The sequence below is a fragment of the Hemiscyllium ocellatum genome, chromosome 33, assembly GCF_020745735.1.
Source record: "Hemiscyllium ocellatum isolate sHemOce1 chromosome 33, sHemOce1.pat.X.cur, whole genome shotgun sequence".
NCBI classification, from domain to species: domain Eukaryota; kingdom Metazoa; phylum Chordata; class Chondrichthyes; order Orectolobiformes; family Hemiscylliidae; genus Hemiscyllium; species Hemiscyllium ocellatum.
Window position 1 is genome coordinate 9,231,920 of NC_083433.1, and position 18,587 is coordinate 9,250,506.

The 18,587-nt window shown below is 51.9% G+C and overlaps 1 protein-coding gene across 1 annotated transcript; it reads left to right on the forward strand.

Moving 5' to 3' along the window:
• The first annotated feature begins 307 nt into the window (after nucleotides 1–307).
• On the forward strand, nucleotides 308–4,788 carry LOC132831203 (SH3 and multiple ankyrin repeat domains protein 1-like). The gene is made up of 2 exons (XM_060849216.1): nucleotides 308–360; nucleotides 4,191–4,788. The coding sequence occupies exons 1-2, from the start codon at nucleotides 308–310 to the stop codon at nucleotides 4,786–4,788; spliced, it is 651 nt and encodes a 216-aa protein (XP_060705199.1).
• The last annotated feature ends 13,799 nt before the right edge of the window (nucleotides 4,789–18,587 follow it).

Below are 18,587 nucleotides of genomic sequence, written 5' to 3' on the forward strand. Positions count from 1 at the left end.
CTACCAAGTATCCGACCATTAGCCCAGTACTCCATCTTCTTGTTACTCTTACCAAAGTGAATCACCTCACACTTACCTACATTGAACTCCATTTGCCACCTTTCTGCCCAGCTCTGCAGCTTATCTATATCCCGCTGTAACCTGCCACATCCTTCCTCACTGTCAACAACTCCACCGACTTTCGTATCATCTGCAAACTTGCTCACCCAACCTCCTAGCCCCTCCTCCAGGTCATTTATAAAAATGACAAACAGCAATGGTCCCAAAACAGATCCTTGCGGAACACCGCTGGTAACTGCACTCCAAGATGAACCCTTACCATCAACTAATAACTGACTTAGCCAGCGTTACCCTCATCCCGTGAGTGAATTTTTAAAAAAACTGTTCAGAGAGGGTAATCTGGGTAACCAATAATCCAGGAACAGTGATGTACAATTGAATGATGCACATTCAAAGCTCAGAAGCAACTGGAGACTTTAAATTGAGAGAAATTAATAAGTAGCAATTATCTTTCTGATGTATTCCTGCGATGTGAGTGTTGGCCAAAGTTTGTTGTCCATTCCGATGTAACTGACCTTTGAACTGAGTGGCTTTTCCAGCCCTGCTAAGTGATGGCCACAGAGCTGTGGGTTTGCAGTAACGTGGAGGCCAGACCAGGCAAGGATGGCATTTCTTTCCCTGGAGGACATTACTGAACCAGGCATCTAGGTTAACCTAGATGGTAACATTTGAATTCAGTGAATTTTGGGGTAATAAGCCTGTGTAATAGTGACCTTGTAACTAGTATCAATTATTGTAAACCCCATCTGGTTCACTAATGTCCCTTAGGGAAGGGAACTACCATCTTTACCTGGTCTGGCCTACATGTGACTCTGGACCCACAGCAATGTGGCTGACTCTTAACTGCCCTGTGGGCAGTTAGGGATGGGTAATACAAACCAAGCTAGCCAGCAACACTGACATCTCATGAAGGAATCTTTTTTTAAAAAAAGAATCCGATGGGTTTTTACAACCAGAGGCCCGAGTTCGATTCCAGCCTCGGGCGACTGTCTGTGTGGAGTTTGCACGTTTACCCCATGTCTGCGTGGGTTCCCTCCGGGTACTCCAGTTTCCTCCCACAGTCCAAAGATGTGCAGGTTCGGGTGGATTGGCTGTGGAAAATCGCCCCATAGTGTTCAGGGATGTGCAGGCTGGGTGGGTTAGCTACAAGGATAAGGTGGGGGGGGGGATCTGGTTGGGATGCTCTTGGGAGGGTCAGCGTGGACTCGATGGGCTGAATGGCCTGCTTCCACACTATAGGGATTCTATGATTCTGATAAGTTGGTAGTTTTGTGGTCATCGTCACTGAGGCATTTAGTATTTAATTAATTCCCTCAGCTGTAGAGGCAGAAGTTTATCTCCTGTATAAAGCATTATTCTGGGTTTTTCTCGATTCCTCGTCCACTCTGGTAGATAAAGCTAGTATTAGTCATGCTGACCGTGGAAATGCTAGATTATTAAAACCCCAATCTAGCTAACTCATGGCCGGTGGAGCTTAATTTAGATAAATGTGAGGTGCTGCATTTTGGAAAAGCAAATGAGAGCAGGACTTACACACTTAATGGTAAGGTCCTGGGGAGTGTTGCTGAACAAAGAGACCTTGGAGTGCAGGTTCCTAGCTCCTTGAAAGTGGAGTCGCAGGTAGATAGGATCGTGAAGAAGGCGTTTGGTATGCTTTCCATTATTGGTCAGAGTATTGAGTACAGGAGTTGGGAGATCATGTTGCAGCTGTACAGCACAGTGATTAGGCCACTGTTGGAATATTCCATGCAATTCTAGTGTCCTTCCTGTCGGAAAGATGTTGTGAAACTTGAAAAGGTTCAGAAAATATTTACAGGATGTTGCCAGGGTTGGAGGATTTGAGCTACAGGGAGAGGCTGAATAGGCTGGGGCTGTTTTCCCTGAAGCATCGGAGGCTGAGGGGTGACCTTACTGAGGTTGTTAAAATCATGGAGGAGCATGGATAGGATAAATAGACAAGGTCTTTCTCCTCTGATGGGGGAGTCCAGAACGAGAGGGCATAGGTTTAGGGTGGGAGGGGAAAGATATAAACGAGACTAAGGGGCAACTTTTTTACACAGAGGATGGTGCGCGTATGGAATGAGCTGCCAGAGGAAGTGGTGGAGGCTGGTACAATTGCAACATTTATGAGGCATCTAGATGGGTATATGAATAAGAAAGGTTTAGAAGGATATGGGCCAAGTGTGGCAAATGGGACGAGATGAGGTTGGGACAGCTGGTTGGCATGGACGTGTTGGAGCAAAGGGTGTATTTCCGTGCTGTGCATCTCTATGACTCTGCTATCCTTACCTCAGACAGCCCTCCACGAGACTCCAGGCCCACTGCAATGACTCTGAAAGAGCCCAGTGAGTTTCTGTGTTGTCAAGTAGGTGGGTCAACACTGTATCCAAGAGTATGGGGGATATCAGTGACCATGCCTCCGCAGGACAGGAGGAGGCCCTTTGTTATACAACCCTCAAATCCCTATTGTCATCGAATCCCTGAAGAGCAAAAAAGGGGGACATTTGGCACAAGTCCCCACCGACCATCCAAAGAGTAACCCACCCACACCCCTACTCTATTATCTTATATTTACCGCTGACTAATGCGCCTAACCTACACATCCCTGAACACTATGCATATCTTAGCACAGCCAATCTACCCTTACCTGCACATCTTTGGACTGTGGGAGGAAATTGGAGCACCCAGAGCAAACCCACACAGACTCAGGGCGAACATGCAAACTCCACACAGCCAGTCACCTGAGGCTGGAATCAAACCTGGGTCCCTTGCGATGTGAGGCAGCAGTGCTAACCACTAAGCCACCGTGCCACTGAAGAGCCAATTTCCTTTCGAAGCCCCTTGGCTGTCCCCACTTCCACCAAACTCATAGGCAGTGCCTTTTGGATCTATACTGTAGATTCTGTTAACAAGGTTAAAAACAGAACTGCTAGTGAATGACTAGGAGCTGGGCTGAGAGGTGGCAAATGGAGTTTAATGCGGAAAAGTGTGAGGTGATTCACTTTGGAAGGAGTAACAGGAATGCAGAGTACTGGGCTAATGGTAAGATTCTTGGTAGTGTAGATGAGCAAAGAGATCTCGGTGTCCATGCACATAGATCCCTGAAAGTTGCCACCCAGCTTGATAGGGTTGTTAAGAAGGCATATGGTGTGTTAGTGTTTAATGGTAGAGGTTCATGCTGGTCATGCTGCAGCTGTACAAAACTCTGATGCAGCCGCACTTGGAATATTGTGTACAGTTCTGGTCACCGCATTATAAGAAGGATGTGGAAGCTTTGGAAAGGGTGCAGAGGAGATTTACTGGAATGTTGCCTGGTATGGAAGGAAGGTCTTACCAGGAAAGGTTAAGGGAACTGAGGCTGTTTTCTTTAGAGAGAAGAAGGCAGAGAGGTGACTTAATTGAGACATACAAGATAATCGGAGGGTTAGATCGGGTTGACAGTGAGAGTCTTTTTCCTAGGATGGTGATGGCTAGCCTGAGGGGGCATCGCTTTAAATTGAGGGGTGATAAATATAGGACAGATGTTAGAGGTAGTTTCTTTACTCAGAGTAGTAGGGGTATGGAATGCACTGCGTGCAGCTATAATAGGAGACTCGCCAACTTTAAGGGCATTTAAATGGTCATTGGATAGGCATATGGACGAGAATGGAATAGTGTAGGTTAGATGGGTTACAGATTGGCTCCACAGGGCAGTGCAATATCGAGGGCTGAAGGGCCTCTATGAAAGTGAGGATTGAATCCTATCTAAGAATGGTAGGTGTCTTCTCCTGAGGGTAGGACATATCAAGACTAGGGGGCACATTTTTAAGGTGAGAGGACAGAGATTTAATAAAAAAAATGTGGGGCAATTTTTTTACACAGAGGGTGGTTCATGTATGGAATGAACTTCCCGAGGAAGTAGTGGGTGTGGGTACAATTGTAATGTTTAAAAGACATTTGGATAAGTTCATGAGTAGGAAATATTTGGAGGGATACGGGCTAGGAGCAGGCAGGTGGGAGTAGTTTAGTTTGGGATTATGGTCAGCATAGACTGGTTGGGCTGAAGGGTCTGTTCCTGTGCTGAATGACTATGACATGGGAGCACAGCTAACGGATCCCCCCTTTTGTTTCCTTGTTCCGTCTTCCTGCAGGATCGCTGACGATTCCATGCTGGGAGCCGTAGCTCCGAAAGCCCCGCTGAGCAGCACATTCCAGAACTGGCCCAAGACCCCCCAGCACAGCCCGAAACCCCCAAAGACCGTGGAGTTTGACATCAAGCCCCCCATGAGGAGAGCTCCCAGCCCCTCCATGCCACAGGCCACTGAGCACAGAGTCAACCCGGGCACACCGCGCCCCTCCTCACTGCCCATCCTGCCCTCGGTGGCACAGCCTGGGCCCCCCATGGGCTACGACATACACAGTGCCCCCACTTCAGTCGGGAACAGCTTTGCCAGCTTCCCACCCGGTAGCCGGGCCCACTCGCCCACCAGCAGCTTCCAGTCGCCGCCCCCTGTGCCCCCCGACAAGCCCTTCGCTGCCAAGCCCCTGGCCTTCTGGACCAAGTTCGACGTGGCCGATTGGCTGGATTACCTGAACCTGGGCGAACACAAGGAACACTTCCTGGACAACGAGATCGATGGCAGCCACCTCCCCTCGCTGCAGAGGGACGACTACGTCGATCTCGGTGTGACCCGGGTCGGGCATCGGATGAACATCGAGCGCGCCTTGAAACGCCTTCTCGAGAGGTGATCGCAGAGAGAGGGGCCGCTCCTGGCTAGGACACACACCCCACCCCCAGGACACACACCCCACCCCCGCGACACACACCCCACCCCCGCGACACACACCCCACCCCCAGGACACACACCCCACCCCCAGGACAAACACCCCACCCCCGCGACACACACCCCACCCCCAGGACACACACGCCACCCCCAGGACACACACCCCACCCCCCGGACACACCCCCCACACCCTGCAACACACACCCCACCCCCAGGACATACCCCCCACACCCTGCGACACACACATCCACACCCCGCGACTCCCCTCCCCCACCCCCACCCCAGCGACACACACCCCACCCCCGCAACACACACCCCGCAATACACCCCCATCCCCACGACACCCCCCACACCCTGCGACACACACACCCACACTCCGCGACTCCCCCACTCCCCCCACCACCCTCACCCCAGGACACACCCCCATCCACACGACACCCCCCACACCCTGCGACACACACACCCACACTCCGCGACTCCCCCACTCCCCCCACCACCCTCACCCCAGGACACACCCCCATCCACACACAACCCCCGCGACAAACACCCCACAACACACACCCCACCTCCAGGACACACACCCCACCCCCACATCCTGCGACACACACATCCACACCACGCGACTCCCCTCCCCCAGGACACACCCCCATCTACACACAACCTCCGCGACAAATACCCCCGCAACACCCCCCCCCACCCCAAGGACCCACACCCCATCCACACCACCCTGCAACACACACCCCAACACATCCAGTGACACAGCCCCCACAACACACACCCCCACCGTGACACACACCCCGTGACATACCACCCCACGTGACACACCCACCACCCCAGTTACACAAACCCCACCCCCGTGACACACCCCCACGCCCCGTGACACAACCCCCACCATCCCCCGCAACACCCCCCCACCTCCCCGTGAAACACCCCCACCACCCTGCGCGACACACAACCCACCATCCTGCGACACACCCCCACCCCTGTGACACACCCCCACCACCCCCGTAACACACACCCCCCCACCAACCCACGACACACCCCCACCCCGTGACACATCCTCACCACCCTGTGACACACCCCTACCCCCGTGACATCCGCACCACCCCCCGTGACACCAACCCATCCCCGTGACAGCCCCCACACCCCCACCCCGTGACACACCCCCACCACCCCCCGTGACACCAACCCATCCCCGTGACAGCCCCCACACCCCCACCCCGTGACACACCCCCACCACCTCTGCGAGACACACCCCGCCACCTACCGTGACACACGCCCCACCACCCCTCGCGACACACACCCCCACCACACCCCGTGACGCACCCCCCACCACCCACCATGACTCAGCCGCACTACCCCCATGAGACACCCTCCACCGCCCCGTGACACACATACCCACCCCCCCGTGACGCACCCCCCACCAGCCCCCGCGACACAACCCCATCACCCACCGTGACACACCCCCACCACCCACCGTGCCACAACCACATCCCCCGTGACACAGCCCCAGACCCGTGACACAGAACCCACCACCCCCATATACACACCCCCCACCATCCCACGACACATCCCCACACACCCGTGACACACAAAACCCACCACCACTCCCACGACACACTCCCACCCACATGACACTGCCCGTCCACCCCCGCGACACCACCCCATCCCCATGACACACCCACCACCCCGTGACACACCCCCATTCCCCGCGACACCCCCATCCCCCATGACACACACCCACCACCCCCCCACGCGACATACCCCAACCCCCGTAACACAGCCCCACCATGTGACATATTCCCCACACCTCGTAACACACACCTACCCCCTCAACATACCCCCCCCACGTTCGTGACTCACCCCCACCATCGCCATGACATACCCCCCACTCCCAGCGACACCCACCCACCCCCCCATGACACACCCCCACCCCCCGCAACTGACCCCCCCCCCCCGTAACACACCCCCACCTCACCCTGTGGCAAACTCCCCACCCCCCCTTGACACACCCCCACCCCCTGTGACACACCCCCACCACCCCCGCAACACACCCCCACCCCTGTGAAACATCCCTCACTACCCCGAAGCACCCCCACCACCCCCTGTGAAACACCCCACCACCCCGTGACACTCCCCCACCATCCCTGCGAGACACACCCCGCCACCCACTAACACCCCCCACCACCCCCATGACACACACCCCCACCCCCCATGACGCAATTCCCACCACCCCCCGTGACACACCCCCACCACCCCCGCAACACACACCCACCACCCCCACGACACACCCTCCACCACCCCCCGTGACACACCCCCACCCCTGTGACACAGCCCCTCTACCCCGCAACACTCCCCGTGACACAGCCCCACTCCCGTGACACACCCCCACTCCCCGCGACACTCCCCTCCCTCGTGTCACACACCCAAGCATGAAACCCCTCCCCACCCCTGCGACACCCCAACCCCGTGACACCCCCCCACCACCCCCCCACGTGACACACCCCACCCCCGCAACACACCCCCACCCTGTGACACACTCCCCACACCCCGTGACACACCTCCACCCTCCACATCACCCCCACCCCCGTGACACACTCCACCCCCGTGACACACCCCATCACCCGTGACACACCCCCACCTCACCCCGTGACAAACTCCCCAACCCCCTTGACACATCCCCCCCGTTGCACACTCCCATCTCACCCCATGACACACCCCGCACCCCCTGCGACACACCCCTCCCCCCGTGACACACCCCTATCTCCCGTGACACACCCCCACCAGCCGTGACATGCCCCACACCCAGTGACATCCCACTACCCCCTGGGACACACCCCCACCCCTGTGACACCACCCCACCCTGTGACACACCCCCACCCCCTGTGACACACCCCCACCCCTGTGACACACCCCCACACCCCGTGACACCCCACCACCCCCTGTGACACACCCCCACCCCTGTGACACACCCCCACACCCCGTGACACCCCACCACCCCCTGTGACACCACCCCACCCTGTGACACACCCCCACCCCCTGTGACACACCCCCACCCCCCGTGACACCCCACCACCTCCCGCGACACACTCCCACATCCCTCCCTCCATCCCCACTCTCCCCGGTCTCATCCACAATCAATTCACCCCTCCACCACCCAACCCCCCCACCCCCCCTCTGACTCTGCCCTGCAATCCTCCCTCTCTGAACCCCCTCAACCTTCCCCACCCCCCCACCTCCCCACACCCAACACCCACCCTGCCTTCTCCAACAAATTCCCCTCTGGCTCCCCCACTCCCCCTCCCCCCAAGCCCACCATCACCCGCTCCCCTTGACAGACTCACTTCAGAAGGTGATGAAGCTGGTGATTATACAAAGCCAACACTGCACAGCTGTTTTTAACCAAGACTCCACACCAGCTCTGACCAGCGACCGAGAGTTTCGGAGAAAGAGGAAGAGTCCGCCATTCTCCAGAGGGGGTGCAGGACCACTCACTGCCACCCGGATAGATTGTATCATCGGGGAGGGGGGAAGAACTTAGGTTTCTCCCCCTCCCGCTGCTCCCATTGTGTTTTCCGAGCCCCCTCCCCCCCCCAGTAGAAGTTGCTTTCTCTTTTGTTCCGCAGTGTGAATTGTTACCATTGACCATCCATCCATCCATCTCTCTCTCTCTCTGTGTGCATGCTTGGGGCCTGGGGGGGTCAGCTCAAAGCCACTGCATCTTCGTTCCGTCCCCCCCTCCCACTTCACTTTCCGAGGTGATCGCAAAATTCACCTGCCCCTTCCCACCACCAGGAACCCCTCTTTCCACACACGCACACACACACACACAGTGACTTCCACTGGAACAGGCAGGGTCGCTACATTCCCACATACCTGTTCCTCTGCTTGTGGTTCCATTTGCCTGGCATTACCCCATATCCCTTACTGCCTTTGAGAAATGAAAATCAATCTGTCTCATTTTTAAAACTTGACTGTGACCCAGCTTCAGTTGCCCCATTTGCAGGAGTTTGTGTGTGTGTCCTCATTTCACTCCTGAAGGTCTGGCTCTAGTTTTTCAACTCTAGACTCCCAAAGCAAGAATAGTTTCTCAGTCTCCGTCCTTTTTGAAAACTTTGAACCCATTAACTCTCTAAATTCCAGGGAATATTCCTGTGTGTTGTGCAGCCTGTCAGGTGTTCATCTATCACACATGCACACTTACACACACAGACACATGCACACACATGCAAACATACCCACACACACATAACCGCGCATACCCACACACATGTAACCACACACACACACACATCCACACACACACAAACACACACACAGCAACACACCCACACCCACACCCACCCCTGCACACACCTACCCACACACCACAGACACATGTACCCCTGCGTGCACACACACATGCAAACATACCCACACGCACATAACCGCGCATACCCACACACATGTAACCACACACACACACACACACACATCCACACACACACAAACACACACACAGCAACACACCCACACCCACACACACCCCTGCACACACCTACCCACACACCACAAACACATGTATCCCTGCGTGCACACACACATGCAAACATACCCACACGCACATAACCGCGCATACCCACACACATGTAACCACACACACACACATCCACACACACACAAACACACACACAGCAACACACCCACACCCACACACACCCCTGCACACACCTACCCACACACCACAAACACATGTACCCCTGCGTGCACACACACATGCAAACATACCCACACGCACATAACCGCGCATACCCACACACGTGTAACCACACACACACGCATCCACACACACACAAACACACACACAGCAACACACCCACACACCCGGACACACCTACCCACACACCACAAACACATGCACCCTTGCGCGTGCACACACAATCACATTGTACAGACACAATCACGTGCACACACACTCACATGCATACACTCACATGCACACACAGAGGAAACACATACAACCTCACTCATGTATCAACAGAATCTGCAGGAGGTTGACCATACTGTCTTGGCCAGATAGCTTCCCATCAGTAATGTTACCATGCACAGTCTTATAGGAAGAATGTCAAAGGAAGTCACTATAAACCAGAAATAGACCTTTAAAACACCACAGACTGTCAGCTGATACTGTAGTGTACAGTGAGTCAGGTGGAAACGTGTGGTGGTCCATCAGTCTGTGTCTTTGAGGTGAGATGCTTTGTCCTTGTTTTCACATTCCCATTGTGCAGTCAGTATTCCAAACAGGAGGAGTCCATGTCACACTGCAGCTCTTCTACTGAGGGGGCAGGGTGAACTGTGTTTGATCAGGTGAGAGCAGGATTAACATTATGGAATCTAGGGTGGTGCAAGTTGGCATTAAAGCAGTTGATGTAAGAGGTGACATGAAACGCTGGTGTACATACAGACTTGCAATGCCCCCCCACCCTCTGCTACACTGGATCACCGACACACTCTTCCCTGCATTCAGATAGCACCCTTCATCCCCCAAAAAAATAAAATGCGGTTGGCAAGATGGATCCTCTGGAGTCACCTCTGAACCAACAGTACTTAAGAGAGTACCTGGTCAGAAGTTAAGGAATGTTTTGTGGTTTGGTTTACGATGTGGTTCTGTTTTCCCAGGGGGCAGTGCTGAAAAGGGCCAGGGAGCTCTATCTTTCTCCAAGTCACTCTAAGGTTCTGAGCATTCCTTGTGTTTACAGTCTCAACTCTCATTGGCCCTGAGTATCAGTAAGCAAATTGCCATGAGTGGATTTCCTGTCAATTTCTAATGCCTCCCTCACTGGAGGTTGTACACCACGTTTATTCTGCACTTTATTCCTGGATGTCGCTTTCATGCTCCGTCTGTTATCTAACCTCTCACCTCGGCCTGTTGTCGAACCCTGTAGGGCATGGCAACATCAGGCCTTGTGGGATAGAGACGAGGGACGAATGGTGCTTCCTTTAAGGAGAGGTTCTCAAATTCTCTGGGACCATTGACCAGGAGCCAAGGGACGAGGGGTTGGCGAAGGAAGATGGAAAATTGTTTGTGTAGAACGCTGAGACTGAGAGGTCTCCTGGTGTGTGAATGTTCTACCAGACTGCATAAGTCAGAAGGCATCAGTAATAAACTCTGGCTTGTACCAAGTTTCTAGATCTCATTTGAACACCACCCTCTCTGGAAGGGAAGATAGTGCAGGTGGAGCCCTTAGATGTTGCAGTTTGAGAGGAGGGCTGATCTTATTGAAACATGTACAATTCTGAGGGGACTTGACAGAGTAGACTGGGAGAGGATGTTTCCTCCTGCTGTAGTAGGGGAGGGACTCTAGATCAAGAGGGCACCGTTTGTATAAAGTGGAGGAAGAAGGTTTTCTCTCGGAGAATTACCAGTGTTTGGAAACCACTGTAGCAGAGAGCAGTGGACCCCGAGTCAGCGCGTTAAGGTAAAGACAGGCAGATTTGTGACTATCAAGGCAGCCTAAGGGCAAACAGGAACAATCACAATCAGATCAGCCGCAGTCTGATCAAATGGGGGAGCAGGATTGAAGGGTTGAATGGCCAACTCCTGCTCGTAATTCTTGCACTGTTGTGAAAAGGGAAGTGTTCAGGGCTCCTATTTCTAAAGTACAGTCCTATGACCCCTATCACACAAGGAGGGTGAGGACAGTACCTTGCTCTGCTCTATCCTCCCCAGTTGCAATGACCCTGTGTGATATGACCTTAAAGAACTGGCACTGCCTGCAGTACCATGACGCATCAAGAAGACCAAAAAAGGGAGCATATTAAGGCTCTTTGACCCTCAGAGATGCCCACTGTGTCTGTAGAATTCTGAGTGAACTTGGAAACAGGTTCTTGCTGTTGTCTGCAGTTCCTCTCAGAGCTAGAGCCTGGGTGGAAGGTTGGGGTAGAGATGAATTTTTTTTTGAATGTTTATTTCCAGGATGCAGCATTGCCCATCCACCCAACTCTCCCAGCAGACTCTCGATTAAGGTTCTGAATTAATCAGTCCTCTCCCAACAGTTTATCCGTAACCTTAACAGTACAATTAACGAAAAATTCACATGTCAGACTGAGGGATGTGAGTTAGCATCAGAAGAGAAACATGGGGCAGTATGAACACGGGTGAAGTGGGATCATGACATGCCTAAAAGATGAGGCCTGGTTTGGAAGAAAATTGATTGAGGCCTAGAATTTAATGGCAACTATATAATGGCAATGATATAGGCACTGCAGTTAGAATTCAACCCATCAGACAATATTCAGCCATCTTATAACCAAAGCCAGCCCTCCATTCCACTTGCCCATTCTCTGGGTATGATTTTTAACTCCCTTCTAATGAACAAAGTCTCACAAATGTTGTTAGGATGTGGATATTGGTGGCTGGCCCTGCATTCATTGTCCATCTCCTATTTCCTTTGAGCAGGTAGATTGGAATTGACCTCTGCCCTCCCTCTGTCCCGTCCCTTGCGTATGTAATGTGTATCTTCCTGATGAAACCCCTCAACTAATGTGGCCCACATCTTTTCGATTTGTATTGAACCAGAAAGCTAGAGTTACATCCCCCCTTCATTCTGCGTTTTCGGAGGAACTTTATTCGCTCGTGGATGCTGCGCTGTGCCAGTATTTATTGTTTTTCCTTCGTTGTCCTGGAGGTGGTGGTAGTGAGCTGTCCTCTTGAACTGCTGCAGCCCATGTGCTGTGGTAGACCCACATTGCTATTGGGGAGTTCCCCCTCTTCAGGCATTTTTGATATTTTTAAAATGATTCGGTTGCAGTGAGTCTATCCAAATTACCCATCTTGTAGAGAATACAATTCATGAATTCCTTCCTTCTCCCCGCCGTGCCTGTTGCTCTCTAAGGGCAATAGTTGGTTCAGATCACAACCTATTAGTACAGAGAGTTGTAGCTAGGATCCAATAGGACTTTCCTCCACTGACATCCCTATTCCAACAGGGTGAAGTAGGCAGCTCACCATCGCCACCTCAAGGGCAAAAAGGGTTGTGCAAGGGATCGTGGCTAATGTCACTGGATTATTAGTCCATGGATTCAAATCCTACCTGGGGAACCAGTGGAATTTAGATTCAATTAAGATAGCTGCAGATGAAATGGAGGAAACCATCATCAATTCTCAAGAAGCCCCATCTGGTTCAGTAAAGCCCCTTCAGGGAAGGCAGTCTGCTATCCTTACCTGATCTGGCCTACATGTGACTCCAGACCCACAGCTTTAAAGGTGACTATGAAATGGCTGAGCAAGCCTCTCATAGCTCAACAGTGACACTGATGAGCAACAAATGCTTGGCCTTGCCCACTACCCACGAATAAGCATGAATCCGGGGTTTTTGCGGCAAAGTGGTAGTGTACCTACCTCTGAGCCAGAAGCCCCCAGGTTCAAGTCCCAGCTGCTCCCGGTGTACATCGCAACACAATGTTAACACAAACGTTGATATGTTAATAACAAGTGTTAGGTTCCTATTGTGGAGAGAAAGCTGAGTTCTGGAGATGGGTCACTGGACCCGAAATGTTAAGTCCGTTTCTCTCTCCACAGATGCTGCCAGACCTGCTGAGTTTCTCCAGCACTTTCTGTTTTTGATTTATTTTTGGGGAAGGGGGTGGGGGGGGGTTCCCTCAATCCTGTCCTTACTGTTGTGCCAGGCGTCCAGTCCTGTGTGTGTGTGTGTGTGTGTGTGCATGTGTGTGTGTGTGTGTGTGTATATGTGTGTGTGTGTGTGTGTGTGTGAGAGAGAGAGAGGGCGATGACACATTTGAAATGGATATAGCTGAATCTGAATCCTTTGTAATCACTTTCTCATAGACTCAGTCTGCGGACACATGTATAAAAGGGAGCTAAGCCATTTTAAAATGCTGGATCATGGTGGGGGGAGCAGGGGAGGGGGGTGAATCCTGCGATCATTTCCACCCTCCAGCCTTCTGAGCTTTTCTGGTGTCTCTACCAACAGGCTGATCTTGCCATCCACTCACCTCTCCCTCCATCTGATTCATGTCTCCATCTTTGGATCTTCAAGGCAGGGAGATCAGGTACAGGACTCTGGGATTCTGAAACTAATTGTCCTGCAGTGTTTCAAAGGGCTTCTCCATTGTAGAGCTCGTCAATTCCTTGCGATATATATATATATATTTTTAAAAACTTAAAGAAAAAAGAGAAAAAAAAGGATAAAATGGACAAATCGTCTTCCACTTGAAGAGAGGTGTAGTTTTCTCTCTGGCCCTCACTTACCCTCCGTCTGTGTTGCATGATGTTTAGGTTCTTGTAGTCGGTTTTGTCTTTGAGGTTTCTTGGTGGAGCTCTGAGTGTTTGAGGAGGGCTCTGAGGGAATTAAGAAAAAAGCTTTATTTAACTCGGGCAGGAGACTATTCCAGCGCCCGTTCCAAAATTGCATCCAATCGCTGAAACTGGGTGACTCAAAAAGGAAAGTGGGGAAGAAAAAAGACATTCCTTTTGTAAAACAAAAGGGAATCTTTGTATTTTTGTGACACTAATTCGCGCAAAATAAGAATGTACCGTGTTGCGTCTGATAGGCCAGATGTATCTTTGGTTTGGAGATGCTGGTGCTGGACTGGGGTGTACAAAGTTAAAAATCACACAACACCAGATTATAATCCAACAGGTTTATTTGGAAGCACTAGCTTTCGGAGCGACGCTCCTTCATCAGGTGGTTGAGGCGTACATACTCAGAGCAGCGCTCCATAGCTAGTGCTTCCAAATAAACCTGTTGGACAATAGCCTGGTGTTGTGTGATTTTCGCCTGTTTACTTTAATGGTTCTTTACAACATATCTGAAAAGTCAAAAGTGGGGAGGTGGGTTTGAAAGTAACTCTGGCTCCCAGATTGCAAGTGAAGTAGGGTTTAAGCAGACTCCTCATTATAAAACCACAGCTTCACCTGATTGTTTGGAATGTTACAACCAGAAATTTAATTCCTACGTGTGAGTGTTAACTAACCTGCTTCCCTTCCCCTCAACTCCAAAATCCTCGTGTGCTCATGTCTCTATAATTTAAAAGTTTTTTTTTAAAAAAAGGTTAAGATACTTTAGCTAAAGTTTGGGCCCCCACATCTGACAGTAAATCGTCTGGGTGAATGTGTCTGACTGCTTCTGAACTCACAAGGGTGACTTGTCGTACCCGTTGTTGCCCTGCCATTGGTTAGCGCCTACTCAGTGATGCGGGGGCATTCTGCCTTCCCAACCCAAGGCACTCCAAAGAACACGAGATGCCTTACATGGGATGTCTGAGCTCTCTCCCCCCCCTCCCCCCACCCACCCCAACCCCCCAACTCTATGCGGCTGGTCCACTCCTGGGGAAGGGTGGGTAACACATTCAGAAATAGCTGGAGAAACTCAGCAGGTCTAGCAGCATCCTTTGGAGAGAGAAAACAAAGTTAACATTGCGAGTCCAGTGACCCTTTCTCAGAGTTGATTGTAGCTGGGGGAAAGGTTGGTATATATCGTTGAAAATGGGGTGGCACGGTGGCTCAGTAGTCAGCACTGCTGCCTCACAGTGCCAGGGACCACGGTTTGATTTCAGCCTCTGATGACCGTGTGTGTGTGGAGTTTGCACGTTCTCCCCATATCTGTGCAGGTTTGCTCCGGTTTCCTCCCACAGTCCAGAGATGTACAGGTTAGGTGGATTGGCTGTGGGAAATTGCCCTGTGGTGTGCAGGCTAGGTGGGTTAGCCATGGAAAGTGTGAGGTTGCATGGATAGGATGCTCTCTGGAGGGTCAGTGCAAACTTGATGGGCCAAATGGCCTCTATCTGCACTATACTCTATGATCCTAGAGTGGGAGAAGGGAGAGGAGTAAACAAAAGGTGAAGATGGAGCCGAGAGAGACAGAACAGTTGGACAGACTAAAGAATGGGTGATGGCCGGCCTGGGAGAATGAATAGGTGCTAATGGGGACTGTTAGTGACTGACAATGGGTTGTTTGTGGTAGCAGCCCATGTGATAACAAGACGTAGTGGGAGACCCATTCCATTGTCTAACGGTTATTATGTCTCTCTCTCTCTCTCTGGGCTCCATCTCCACCTTGTTTACTCCTAGACCCTCCTTCAGTGTATATGCCAACTTTTGGGGATGGCGGGGTGCCTCAGTGTTAACTCTGTTGCCTCACAGCACCAGGGGCCCAGGTTCGATTCCAGCCTCAGGCGACTGTCTGTGTGGAGTTTGCACATTTTCCCCGTGTCTGCGTGGGCTTCCTCCGAGTACTCTGGTTTGCTTCCACAGTCCAAAGATGTGCAGGTTAGGGTGGATTGGACATGCTAAATTGCCCATAGTGTCCAGGGATGTGTAGGTTAGCTGCATTAGTCAGTGTAAATGTAAGATAATAGGGTAGGGGAATGGGTCTGAGTGCGTTCCTCTTCAGAGGGTCGGTATGGACTTGTTGGGCTGAAGGGCCTGATTGCACTCTGTAACAATTCTATTTTCCCCAACTACAATCAATTCTGAAGAACGGTGACTGAACCTGAAACGTTAAGTCTGTTTCTCCCTCTCCACAGATGCTGCTGGACCTGCTGAATTTCTCCAGCAATTTCTGCCCTTATTTCTGATTTGCAGCATCCATGTTTCTTTGCGTTGTTTTTGAAGGGTGGGGAACATCGAGTTGGTGACACATGCCATTTTAAGTGTCAGCTATCGCATGGGCAAATAGAATTTGCCAGCATCTGTTGCAAATGAATGCCCTCTCCTCCCTTCTTCCAGGCCTTTGTGAGGCTGGATTGCATGGGGAGGGTTCAGGGTGCTGACATGTGGGTGATACCAACTTAATGCCATCGCTCTGGGCTCGCGCTGTTGGGGGATCTCTGAGTGGGGCATCAGTGTGAATGGGGCAGGGTGATGAGCTGATCATTGGCTGAGGTGCCATCAAACCATCCGGCACCAGATGAGGCTGTTTGGCCCATCATTCCTGTGCCTCTTCCCCCATTGGATGTTCCCGGAGCACGTCAGCGCTTTCCTAAGGTAGGAACAAAACAAACAGTATCAGCTTGGTTTTCCATTTTGAAATAAAAAGACACAGTCATTCTAATGTGTACACAAGTAGCGCAGATTGATAACAGACGGAGTGGCCAGTTTCTTGAGAATTAAACACATCGGCCTGTGGGAGGGTCAGGTGTTTGCGAGTCAAAGACTCAGTGGGTTTAATTTATTCTAAGTGGCACTAACTAAAATGCCTTTAATGAATGTCACTGATAGTTTGCAGTAAATGTGCAGCAGTGCCTACCTCTCTGTGAGTGTGTATGTGTCTGTGTGCCTGTCTGTCTATGTGTCTCCCCCATGCACATCAGGGATCTCCAATTCCACTCCCTGCCCCCTCAACACACACACACACATACACATGTACACCCCGCTCCCATCACCTTCATTCCCCTCCCCCCCACCATGTGCCAAAACCATCCAGGGGCAAGGGGAACAGTAGGCACTTGCCCTTGGGGTAACCATGAGATGACGGTATACTTTGGCCTTATCGAGATTCTTGTCATAAGGTGGTAGTGTCCCTACCTCTGAGCCACAAGGCTCTGGTTCAAGTCCCCACCTGCTCCAGAAGTGTGCCGCAACATTCCTGAACCAGGTTAATAGGACTATTGATAAGTCACTGGATTATTACCTCAGAGTCCCTCCTCTCTGGAGTCAGGGAAATACTGAGTGAGTGACTGCTGGCCATAAATCTCCGTCCAGTTTCTACAATGTGCCTATACCTCCCCCTTCCCATCCTCCCAATTTCCCAGTGCAATGCCATTTCCCCAGTGGTCATGGAAGAGCTGCATTATATCTCCGTCCACCTGTTGAAATGTGTCACGTGATTGCGATCATGACTGATTCGGTCGTGTACCCATTGGGTTTGTTTTTGTGCTGATGAGGTTTGTTGGTGGGGAGGGGTGGAGGGCGATTGGAAAGCATTGAGTTTGCCATGGGGTCAAGGTATGGCCTTCTGAGTTCCCCGGTGCCATAGCCAAATCTGTGCAGTGCCAACGTGTCCTGTGCCAAGACTGTACAGTCAATCTAACTGTGCCAAAGTCAGCTGTGCCATTAGCTGCCCCCCTCCAGTGTCAGGAGAGCTGGGGGAGAAGGGAAGTGTCTTTGCCAATGACTGCCTGACCCAGAATAGATTGGCTCTGCGTAAACCCTTCAGATCTTCGCTTCCTGAAAGCCCCCATGGAGAAATGAGTCTGGGGCAGCTTTGAAGGGGGTGGGACTCCCCAGTGCCAATGGCCATTCAGCCCATTCTGCCTGTGAGGGCCCTTTTGTAAGGTTAGGACCAGTTCCTTTATTAAAGAGGGGGGAAGCTCCATTTGTCATGTTTGCCAGCAGTGTCCATCATCCCTGGGACAGATACAAAGGGTCCTCTTCGGTGCCTGCTCAACGCCCCTCTGCCCCCCCACCCACTCATCTCTCAGACCAGCCAAGCGAGAGGGTTGGGTTCGATCTCAATGTACAAGTGCTTGCAAGTTCAGTGCCTCAACCCTTTCCCCCCCAACCCCTGCAATCTCCCTCCACCATCACCAGAATGACTGGATGGCTTTGAAACGCACTCATCACTCAGTCACAGTCTGTCAAGAGAATGAAGGGTAAAGGTTTTGGTCCCCTGGGATGTTCAGATTGGAAAAATCCTCCCCCTTTGCTCCCTTTCTCTCCTCTCGACATTCCCTCCTCCTTCCGGTTTATCCTGCGGGACAGGTTGGAGAGGTCTCAAAGCCACAGAGGGAAATCTTGTTTTTTTTTAAATTCAGTAATGGGTG